This window comes from Notothenia coriiceps, unplaced genomic scaffold (genome assembly GCF_000735185.1).
Source record: "Notothenia coriiceps isolate Sejong01 unplaced genomic scaffold, NC01 NC01_scaffold00034936, whole genome shotgun sequence".
Lineage (NCBI taxonomy): Eukaryota > Metazoa > Chordata > Actinopteri > Perciformes > Nototheniidae > Notothenia > Notothenia coriiceps.
In genome coordinates, this window is record NW_011367637.1 from 325,400 (window position 1) to 337,604 (window position 12,205).

Below are 12,205 nucleotides of genomic sequence, written 5' to 3' on the forward strand. Positions count from 1 at the left end.
GAAATCTTGTCAATTAAAGGAATTGAACGCATTAGAAAGAAGCTCAAACATCTCTCTCTGCCTCCCACTCTGTCTGTCTCTTCCTCTCTTTCTTCCTCTGCCTGTCTCCCCCGACAGCTGTCATTCTCTTCATACAATGGACAAGGATTACTATGAAGGGACGGATTACCTCTCCCCTGTTCCAGCTGATGGAGAGAGGACGGAGGAGTTTGAGTATGAGGTAGGAAACGTACTTGACATCACTGCTTTCTTAAACCTTACAAATTCATTGGCATTGGTCATATTATTGGCTAAATGTAAATCACGCTGATGTATTGGCACATTAGGTTTCAATTAAGTTCTTTAACGACATTTCCTGTGTCGATTACTGATTGTTTTTACTTTTCAAATTAGAAAGACCCAGGTAAACGGTCTAAAGTCTTTTAGCTCATTGTCTCCTGGCTCCAGCCTTATACTTAACACACCTATAAAGTGGTATCAGTCTTCTTTTTACCTCTTACTTTAATATTTGAAGGACCCTCTGAAATTATTTTTCAATAATGAATTAGACCTCTAGTCAGGTGAAAGTAGTTCACTGCTGTGACCGTGCTTTGGAAGTTCTGGCATGTAGCCTTCGACATCCTGAAGTGTTTGAGGTACTGCTCTTCTGTGAAACCCTTTACCCTCAACATATGAGGAATTCTCATCCGACCTCCGCATTATTAAAGATATGAACCTTTGCATTGCACTGTCAAATATATTTTCCCAAAGGCCTGTCTTGCAAAAGTGCCATTTTGTTCTTGTTGCACATGTGTGACGTTTTATGGTGCATTGGGTTGCATGCGAGGCATTTCAGAGCAGAGATCCTTTCACACAGATGTCAGATATGTTATCAGCCAGAGAAGTCAGCCTTTAACTCCTTTAACGTAGGCCTGGAATAACATATCCCCAAACTCTACAAAACTTTAATGTACGGTAACAATGTTAGGTTTTCTGTCCTAACAGGTGCAGGAAAACATGAGACACTGGCGCAGTTTGTACACATCTACAGTCCAGAGAAGAGGTCTAATCAGGCAACATACGGACAACCACTGTGTGAATGGACTATTAAGGGGCTTTAATGGCTCCTTATCAATAATATATCTTGATGTTATGGTTGAAAAACTAGTATTGGCCCAAATATTGTTGTCGATATGGATATTGGCCTCAAAAGTCCTGTATCAGTAGGGCTTTACTGCTGACAACAAGTTAAGTATGTGCTAAAGTGCTGAGAGTGTAGCAGAGATGCCCCCCATGTACAACCGCAAACACACATCTGACCTCTCCAACACACTCTTAGCACTTCATATGTAATGATGCTTGGCAATTGGTGGAGGGTCCCAAACACTAATTGTCTCTACAGGCAGATCCCAGGGGGACAGTAGAGACAGATGACGAGCCACTTTGCAGACAGCTTGAAAAATCCCTTGCTGCCATTGGCAATGATGACATTTATCTACAAGGCAAAAGGAGAAAGTTTAAAACCCTCCAAACAGTTGGTGTTACCCGAGACGTGCTAATTGTTTTCACATCTCAGGAAAAGAAAGATAATAACTTGGTTGACTTTGAGCTTGATTAAACCCAATTAAAGTCTGTTGCAAGTGCTAGTCAGAAAAAAAAGGAGATGGAAACACATTTCTTTGCTTCTGCAGAATTATTGGGGTGTAAATAACAGGATCAGTTGGGTAGGTGATGTTTCTAAGGCTGTTGATCTCTGACACATAGAGATAGATACATACTGATGCACTGATTCAACTGTGACGGGAAGAGATAAACAGACTCTGTCTCCCCTCTCTGCTTTGGTCCAATATTCTTTATTTCCGAGTCATTGAGGTGCGAGCATATTGCAAGCTACTGGTCTGATGTATGATGATTGCTCACCCCTCCCTCCCCATATTTGCTTCATTTGAATTTTCTTCTGAAGGCCACCCCCCACTGAGCGTGAGCTGTTTTTCCACAACCTAAAGACATTTGTGCACCCGCTTGGATCCCAGTGTCAAATAGGTACAAATATAATATATTAAAGCCTCTCTTTATGCCTCATTGCTATTAACAAATCCTAGTATTCTGCGTACGCTTCGTGGCCTGCATCGTTTTTTATTTCATGCTCGAAGAGTTAGATATCAAGCTAATGCGACCCCACTTACTGTATGTCAACTGAAAACGCTGTAATGGGGGTGTAGGGAAAAGCTGAAAAGCCACTTTTAGAGTCAACCTGATCCCTAAACCCCCCGCTGAAGGAGAGGAAAGAGAATGAAGGAAAGACATTTCTTTAAATTACTTTTTGATACATGAAAATGCACAGTGGGGGAGAGCAGTTTGCCATCACATCACAGAGAAACCATCTAAATCTAATTCACCTTTCTATTACACCAGCACATTGATGTTACTGTTAGGGTAATCCACATGTGAGAGTCCTGAGTACAGTGGTTGATGAGGTGGAGAGAAGGCAGATGTGATGGGATTGTACATTCTGTATACCTTTTATATTTCCCAAATATTTTAAAATGTGAAAACAGTATTGAAATGCTCCTGTATTTAATAAATAGGCAGTCACAGGATACACCAAAGACTGCTATAGTCTCTATCTGAATTCAGCTAATTTGATAGCTCAGAGTTAGCAACTAGCAAGTGAACAGTGGAGGATATAGCATTTAAAGAACCAGACACTCCACAGGTTGTAACACTGTCCCAAACTGGACAAAAAACGACTAGGTAACTGATTGTTTTCAAAATGGTTTAAATGCAACTGTAAAGATATAAAGATTAAAGACACCAGGTTAGTGCAGCTAGACAGCAGGATACTGTGTACATATAACATACATGGATAATTCTGTTTCAACAAGAGGGTATGTCCTTAAAAGAGTACTTGTGAAAGTAACACAGTCTAAATATACATATACGTCTCATACACTGAAACTAAGACTTATTCAAATGATGTTCAGTGGTAGTGGGTAGAGGATACTAATTACTGACTTGTTTTACAGTGACCAAATTGTACATTTATTCTCAGATTTTCCTAAAATACTTACATTTGTTGGCCATCTGTAATTCTGCTATGTATATGTGTACTCAATTGGGACTTATTATCAAATTCCACCATATAACATTCTTCACTGCATCTCTCTCCGTAACATCTGCTATTTCAAAATGTTTCTAAAATAAGTTCTGCTTTAAAAGATGCGATATGGCAGCCGTTTTAAGTGAACATTTTGTTCCTTTGTTAGGAAAATGAGAGAATTTCTCTGCCACCCCTGAAGCTGAACAAACCCCAGACTCCGCACAGATACCTAAAATGTCTCTATCTTCTCCGATGGTTGGCTACGTTTAGATTATCGAAACACACAGGAAATGCCTTAAAGCTAGAATTTCACACAGAAACATACATTTTTCTCGGATCCCCTGATGTCTATTCATTCAAAACACCATTTTAGTAACCATTCATTTGATTAGTTTCGGTAGGTTGTGAAAAAGTACTCCAAGATCGGAGATTTTCTTCCCTCTCTTCCTGCCAGTGGTGCCCATCCATGCATTTGTGACTGCTTTTTCAATTACTGGTAATCAAAGGCACAATTATTATGACAGCATCCACTGTGCTTTGATGGCGGGCGGCAATCTTCCCCTAATCACGCCATGGCAGTCATTAATTTACTGTCAGCCCTCGTCCCTGTGCCACGCTGCAATCTCTTGCCTCAGAGGCAGAGAGCTCGCGTGGAAAATGTAATAAAAAAAATCAAAAGGCAAGAGGAGAGACAGAGATTGGTGAATGCACATTTGATGGATCCTGAGACAACCCCTGTTTGCTGAGCCATCTAAGTGTGTGTGGGTGTTTTCTGTACACAATACTATCTTAAAAACAAGAAAGAAACAGAACATGTTTTAGAGAATAGGGGTCAAATATGTTTACTGCACATAGATCAACTCCCACACATACAGCTGCCCAGTTTCATCCAACATGCAGTAATTGTAGCAATCTATTTTCTCTGATCATTTAGCTAGTTCCCCTGCACTTTATCTAACCATCAATTAGTCAGAAGTAACTTGAGGCTTGTTGCAAACAGCTATATACTGTAGGGATGACGTAGTACCTGCTCACACCTCTGCTTTGCCTCAGTCTCAGCAATTCATTTGTGTGGCTTATTTTTAGACAGATGACTCCGGGACATTGCTAGTGATTTTAATATTTCCCACAGATATACCACAACTTCTCATGTGAGCATGCAAGATTTGTGCCACCTCCGTAACTGTCATTACCTCCATGACTGCTTTGTTGCATCAGATGCTGCCGCCTTAATCATATCTTCTCAAACAAATGGAGGTAGCTTATTAGTAATATTCTTAATATAGCTACAGACTGATTTTAGCAGCTCACTTTGTTCAGGTATTCAGCACCAAAGCTTCTTCACTCTTTCAGGCTATATCCTTATGTATTAGCCGGGATTTCAAGTTGTCATCGCTTCTGAGACAGTCAATTAAAGATCTGAGCTCCCCGTCAGGTGGAGGCTGTCGAGAAAGATAAAACGACACAAACCTCAGATGACATTGTTTTTCTTCAGCTCTTTTTCTCTCCGCCTGTGCAAATGTGTGTGCTTTGCTCAAATTAACTTGTGTGTTAGCATAAGGATTTTTTTGGGTTATGCATAGCCCATTACATTACATTGCATTTAGCTGACCCTTTTATCCAAAGCGACTTACAGTAAGTGCATTCGACCAAGAAGATACAAACTTGAAGAAAACAGAATCATATAAGTACATTCGGTTTCATAGAGCAAAAACATTTCAAGTGCTACTCAACTGGCTTTAGATAAGCTAGTCCTTTATAAGTGCTATGTAAGTAATTATATCGCTCGAAGTGGAGTCTAAAGAGATGAGTTTTCAGTCTGCGCCGGAAGATGTGTAAGCTTTCTGCTGTCCTGATGTCAATGGGGAGCTCATTCCACCATTTTGGAGCCAGGATAGCAAACTGACGTGTTTTTGCTGATTGGAACTTGGGCCCCCCTTCGCAGTGCGGGTGCAGCGAGCTGTTTGGCTGATGCAGAGCGGAGTGCACGTGCTGGGGTGTACGGTTTAGTCATGTCCTGGATGTAGGAAGGGCCAGATCCATTCACAGCATGGTACGCAAGTACCAGTGTCTTGAAGTGGATTCTAGCAGTTACTGGAAGCCAGTGAAGGGAGCGGAGGAGCGGTGTGGTGTGGGAACATTTAGGAAGGTTGAAGACAAGACGAGCCGCTGCATTCTGGATGAGCTGCAGAGGTCGGATGGCACATGCAGGTAGACCAGCCAGGAGGGAGTTGCAGTAGTCAAGGCGTGAGATGACGAGAGCCTGGACCAGAAGTTGCGTTGCTTTCTGGGTCAGCTGGGGACGTATTCTCCTGATGTTGTAAAGAGTGTATCTGCAGCAGCGGGTTGTAGCAGCGATGTTTGCAGTGAAGGACAGTTTGTTATCTAGGGTCACACCCAGATTCCTTGCAGTCTGAGTCGGGGAAACAACAGAGGTGCCGATCTTGATTGTTAGGTCAAGAGTGGGACAATCTTTTCCAGCAAGGAAAAGCAGTTGAGTTTTGTCAAGGTTGAGCTTGAGGTGATGAGCAGACATCCACTGAGAGATGTCAGCTAGACAAGCAGAGATGCGTGCGACGACCTGGGTCTCTGAGCGGGGAAAGGACAGAATTAATTGGGTGTCGTCAGCGTAGCAGTGGTATGAAAAACCATGCGGGCTAATGACTGATCCGAGCAAGTTTGTGTACAGAGAGAAGAGGAGGGGACCAAGTACAGAGCCCTGAGGGACCCCTGTAGTTAATTGACAAGGGTCAGACTCTGACCCTCTCCAAGTTACCCTGTAGGTGCGGTCTTTGAGGTATGAGGTGAGGAGGGAAAGTGCAGAGCCTGAAGCTCCAAGTTCAGCCACAGCTTCCTGGTCCGAAAACACCTCAATGATCTGTCAATATGTGACGTTAGCAGAGGTAAAAGAGGGAAAAAATGGGAATTGAGCCTAAAGATGTGTTTGTGTGTGTGTGAAGAAGTGGGGGGTCATAAACAGCTTAGGAGGGGTAGCCAGAGGCAGCAGGTGGCGGCTCTCTGGCAGATGTATTGGCCTTTTCCCCAGCTTCCCCTCATCTCACCATGGTCAGGCTTCACCTCCCCCTCGTGCCATTCCCAAAGCCCTACCACATCTGACACATGTAACCAGCCAACCCACAGTTGTCACAGAGGAAATGAATCTCTCTGTGAGGCCCATATGAGCCCCACCAGAGCCCTCACCACCACCTACATCCTCCTCTCCACTCAACCACCTCGCTCCTGCTGCTGAGATTTGGTGCGTTTCTGCTCTAAGGAAGACTTTGGGAGGAGAGGCCATTTCACACTTGAATCCCTCCAACGCCCTTGATATGTTTCAGCATTTAGAGATGGAGCATAGTCCTGTGCTGTTTGGCTGTTTGGATGCACCTCTGTTGTGGTAAACCCAGTGTGTATCGTGGTGTTTGTGAATTAACTGTCTCAAAGCTTGGGAGAGATTCAAAGTTGTTTTTGCTTTCGGATTGCAGCATTATTTAGATATCAGATGAATGCGAACTGCCACTCACTCAAGTTCTAGAAAAACTTCAATTCCCGCTTTCTGTTTGTTTGTATTAATGAACTTAAATGAGGAATTCATGTTGATGCCAGGGTACTTTGCTCTGTTTCAAGAGGCTCGTGGGAAATATGACGACCGCTGATTTGTAATTCAATAGTTTGTTGATATCTCCCCAAGGGAAGATGAGGAATACTTCAGTGCTGCAGCAAACATGTATATCTGGTAGCATTAGCATAATTATAGTTTATTTATAGTCTAATATTTTATAACTTGGCTAAGGCTTGAAAGAAAAACACTTGAGGTCCTCTGGATTTTATCAAAGCCCCCACCGATCAAACTCTGCGAGCTGAGAATGTCTTTCATGATCAAACACTTTCAGACTCAGAACCCTCAGAAAAGAGTTTGAAATGCAGACTCAATAAGCATCTAAATAACAAGTCAGATGTTGTGCTGGAACCTGAAAAACATTGTTATTTGATGTGCAGCAGAGCAGGAACTTAGTCTACAAGTAGCCATTGCTTTGCATAAATATTTGAATTGTATTGAAAGTGTACAGAATATATTTGGAGTTTCAAATCAGTTTCTCCTTCCTCATTAAATGGTCCTTTAGGTCTGCAAAACAATAACACCACAAGGTTGGTTTAGTAGCTATTTTGGAGTTTTCACTCAAACAACTCAATTTAATGTTTGTGAATTCATATTCTTAGAGCTTCAAGCCACTATGAAAGAGAAATCGTTGAAGTGTTCAGAAGAATTTAAATTTGACCGAAGATTTCACTGGACACTCGAAGATAATTGTCTGATGTAATAAATGGATCTTGTGGTGTGATTGTTTTATCAAATGCTGATTCCAAGGTTGAAAACTTGACTTTGTGCTAGGAATGGCAATGTCTGTTTGTGTACCTCTTGCTCAAACTGAGATGTCTCGACAACTATTAAATAGGTTGCTATAAAAGTTGGTTCGGACATTATTATCTTCTTGAAGTAATGACACCACCTACAGCTTAAACTCAACTGTACTTTATTTAGCAAATAAGCCAATGTTAGCATGCTCACACACTAAACTAAGATGTTTGCTGTGTAATGTAAAGTTTAAAGCCACTAAACACCAGCATGTTTATTGTTAGCATGGAGGCAATAGCATTTAGCTTAAAGTAGCGCTATGCCAGGCATGCATGTCTGTAGAGTTTTTGTAAATGTTTTACATTGTTCTGTTTTTTCCCTCTTGTCTGCTTAGGAAGTGGAATTGTGTCGACTCAACAGCCAAGAGAAGTTGGGGCTAACTCTTTGCTACAGAACAGATGAAGAGGATGATGTTGCCATCTATGTCAGTGAGGTGGGTAGAAACCTTCCTCTTCAGGTTAAGAGACATGAATGAATTGTGTTGAAAGTAGGGCTGGCTAATTCATTTTATTATATTTTTTATAACTTATTAAAACAAGATAATTGAGACAAAACTATTATTGTGCTGGATTCTGTTTTTGCAACGTGTCTCTTGTTTTGTTTTCTTATAAAAATGCATCACACCCCTTACCTTTGCTGCTTGCTGTCCTTCCTGGACTCATTTCTCCATGCCACATGTATATAAAACCGTACACGCTGCATCCTCCAGCTTCAGTTGCCGTGAGGAAGCCCCAACTTTTCACATAAAAAGTTTTCATTCTCAAATAACACTGAATCATACCTCTTTTATTTTTCTCGACTCTGCTTTGCTCCTGGAGAAATATATCTGCCTCCTGCTAGATTTGTATTGCCAACCAGCCTAGCTAGGGCTGCTAGCTTTTTGAAAAATTAAAATAAGAATACTCTCAGGGCAAAAGGTATATGCATATTCTACAGTTATATGCATATCTTTATTTCATTTCTTTGAAGTCTCACATTTACATATACTCTCTTTTAGAAACTGACAATTATCATGGCTAGATCACAGTGCCTTAGTAAAGTGCCTAAACAACTGAAAAAGCTCAATTTCCAAGACTAAATCATTTGCGACATTTAATATTCATCTCCCAATGTATGATTTCATTTAGTATTCATGTGAGTGAAGCAGGTTTCTCTATAAAGTAAAGCTATTTCAAATGACATTATTGAACAACATGAGCCGGTTAAATATAAATTGAGGAAAAACAACAACAAAAAACACTCTCAGGTCTCGTCATAGTTGTAAAGCTGTGAGATGCATAATACCAAAACTACTCCTGCATGCATTTATCTCTTGTTAGTAGAATATGAAATACAGCTCTCTATTCTGCTCAACTTTCTCCCCATTCGTTTGAAGTTGACTCGGACCCTGCAAGGTGTTTGCTTTGAGATCTGAGCCGAATATAAATCACTGGTCCGTGGCTCTTGGCAGCTTCCTTAGGTGTTCTTTCTGTAAAAAAGTAGGGCTTAAAGTGTGTGCCGCATTTAGATAAGGTGGCTGAATGTCACTGTATACAGGATGTGTTAGAGAAAGTATTACTCTGATCTTGCGTAAGAACTGAGAACACATCAACATGGAGTCAAGTACAATGCAAGGTCACTTTAGAACAAGCTTGATTTCCCACCTTTGAAGCACTTGATGAAAGGCAACATTGTCTTTAATTGTGATTCCTAAGATACTTTTATTTCCCTTTGTTTTTATCGTGCCTCAGTGGTTAAATAATTTAGACGAACAAGTGCAACAAAGCTTCATATCCTAAGGTGTATACATGTTCTTTACCGGTTTAACTCCATTCATGGTCTGGACTTAATACCAGCATGCATAGATCAAAAGGCCTGCCTGGATAGGACACCAGCATATAGCCAAGCTACACTCATTGACACTAAAATTCAAAGATTGTAATATTTACTTCAGATAAAAAATGTCTTCCTTGCCATTGTTTTAAACTCAGTCAGAAAACCAACCAGAAAGAGTCAATCTCCAGACCTTCTTTTTGTGTTCCATATGTAACCAAAGCCAATTCACCACCCACGATGATATCTTCAACAGTTAATACATTCCTCTATTTTCCTATAAATCAGTTTCCACTTGTAGGTCACTCAGGGTTTAGGTGAAGAAAGATTACCTTCAATTTCCCCCGTTCCCTATATTCCTGTTAGTGACCTTCCTCCCAGTTTAATGAGTGTTCCTCTGTGTAAGAGTGGACTATCATGAAGATGGAGTATCACAGCATCTTACTAGCTCCAGAAATCCTGCCTGTTGCAGAGAGTGAAAGAAATGGCCCCAGACGCCGATTGATTGGCCGCTGAAAGTGTCCTGCCCCCTTGTTTACTGGCGTTAGTTACAGGAGGAGCAGGTGCATCATGTATCGGGGCAGAGTAACAGGCTGTTTATGCTCTATGCAGAGGCTGGTGCTATATAAACCTGCCAGAATATAACAACTAAGGCGGGCGCTATAGAGTACTTAAATGATAAAGGTGATGCTCAGGGGGAAAATGGCTTTGGAAACTGACCAGGCAGCTGCAGGAAAGGCATTTGACATCCAAGGTCTTCCCACGTCAGCACACCTATTGTGTGTTGCTCACATTACTAACAACAGTCTAGACATGTCTAGTATCTGGGTGATGTCTATATAATGAGTTAAAACATCGCCAGGCACTCTGATACTCTCGCATGAAGATTGAAAGTCCATTATTTTGTTCCCTCTACCTTCACAGATCTGTCCAAACAGCATCGCCGCCAGAGATGGACGCATCAGAGAGGGCGACCGTATTTTACAGGTACAGTAGGACCCACTCTCTCATGGCCCCCTCTACACCAGCTTTCATTAAATTCAACATAAAAAGCTGCTTTTATTTTGTCCGACTCAACCACTGTCTCCCAGCACGAGAGCCCATTCATTTTTAATGGCAGCACATTAAAGGGGGAACATGCCCCCACTGTGACTGTTAGGGGGAGAATAGCCCCCATGGCTGTTTTAGTTACAGACTCAGCACCAACAGGGGTTTTTAAGAGTTCTAGTTCAGGATGGTGCTGTGCTGCAGCTCACTGCCTCCTGTGGGACAGCTGAGAGGCTATGACTGTTATTAGCCCCTAGCTTCATCTCCAGGCCTGAGATCATGAGGATCTGTGCTGCAATCCAGCAGCAGCAGTTGTTAGGGGCTGAGGCTCTATAGTGTTTCCTCTATGGGAGAGGGCGGTAATTATTGTTTTTGTTGAAACAAGTAATAGCCTCTAATTGTAATGTCAAGCATATTATTATTGTTAAGGCAAACAATTGGCTATTAATAAATTAAGAACAACATTAGCATTTGCCTGCTGTGCATTAAGCCTCCAGATGAAAATAAAAGTATGTTTGCTGCATTTTGTGCTCTGTTTGGGTCACCAGCAACTCCTGAGGGAAACATAAGGCTCTTTAGTTTGCAAGATGCTTAGTATCTTCACCAGCACTTTTCACTAACTTCCCAGGTTTATTAGATAATTGTTATTCGAACAGTTCGCTGCTCCTGCTGTAAAATTCTAATTGACATCGATATGCTATTGAATGCAATAAAAAAAAAACGTTGCACCGTTCAACCAAATGCATGATTTAAAGATGGTTCAAGTGTAATTCACATGATCTCATATTAAATGTTTGTAAGAGTTGGCCATGCTATGGGATTATGTACTGCTTGTTTATAGTTAATAATACAGAAGATAAGGAACTAGAGATGCACAAAATACAATGTACTCGTCATGAAGTACTAAAGTTAAGGCGTTATTCTGCGCAGGTGATTATTTGATACGTGGGGCGGATTTATAAGCACTGTTCAATACTAATAGTATACTGGTGTCTACCCTTTGTGTTGTGTGACTGATTTGAGCCGGGAGGGAGGGTGTGTGTGTGTGTGTGTGTGTGTGTGAGCGCACTGTGGCACTATTATCCACCAGTGACAGGGCCATTACTCTTCCTGCAAAAAGATGGACGCCCCCTGTCAGTGGCCAGTTAATTGTACGGCTAGATGCATGTGCGCTGCCGGATACTTTGGTGAACACAACAGCTCCGTCCGCCCCCGGCCACTGTCCCATTCATAATCACTGCTGTGTCCTGCGCCGTATTAGAGAGCATCACAGGGTGTTTACAACTTTCCTGGGGGAAAAGGGCATTATGTGCATTGCCACTTTTATTGTGGTACTTTGTTGTTAATAGGGGCTTCTGTATTGGATTGTTTGTGCCTGTGTTCAAATACTTAAATGTTTGTCTTGCGTGTGACTTTATTGTGACTTTGGATATTGTATTTGTCGACATGTTCAGATTAATGGCCAAGATGTACAAGACAGAGAGGAAGCAATGGCTGCCCTCGCCAATGACGGCAGTAGGAACATCATACTGCTGGTTGCCAGACCTGAATTGCAGGTGAGAAATGACCACAGAGTAACATCACGCTGACATACTTTTAGCCTCTGACTTAAACACTTATTGTGGTCCGAACATGAGTAAAGGAAGCATGCAATCCAGAGAGCCCTGAAGCTTGGTCTTTTCCATTAAAGTATATTTGCTCAGAGTAAACCTTAGCAGTCCAGGGTAGCCAACCCTCCCCGCCGACAGAACCCCTCTTAGTGGAAGCCACCTCTGAGACACCTCATCATATTTTATTTTTATGTAGCGCCACTGTAATTGACTTCCAACGGTAAGCCATAAAAGCTAATG

The 12,205-nt window shown here is 41.7% G+C and overlaps 1 protein-coding gene across 3 annotated transcripts in view; it reads left to right on the top strand.

Annotated features, from left to right (window-relative positions):
* The window catches only part of LOC104962547 (PDZ domain-containing RING finger protein 4-like), a 106,091-nt gene that overhangs the window by 90,560 nt on the left and 3,326 nt on the right, over positions 1-12,205 (top strand). For all 3 annotated transcript variants that reach the window (XM_010790996.1, XM_010790997.1, XM_010790998.1), the window contains 4 exons: positions 118-220; positions 7,831-7,929; positions 10,233-10,295; positions 11,810-11,911. In XM_010790996.1, the coding sequence (XP_010789298.1) occupies positions 118-220; positions 7,831-7,929; positions 10,233-10,295; positions 11,810-11,911 (367 nt within the window). The remainder of the gene's footprint in view (positions 1-117; positions 221-7,830; positions 7,930-10,232; positions 10,296-11,809; positions 11,912-12,205) is intronic.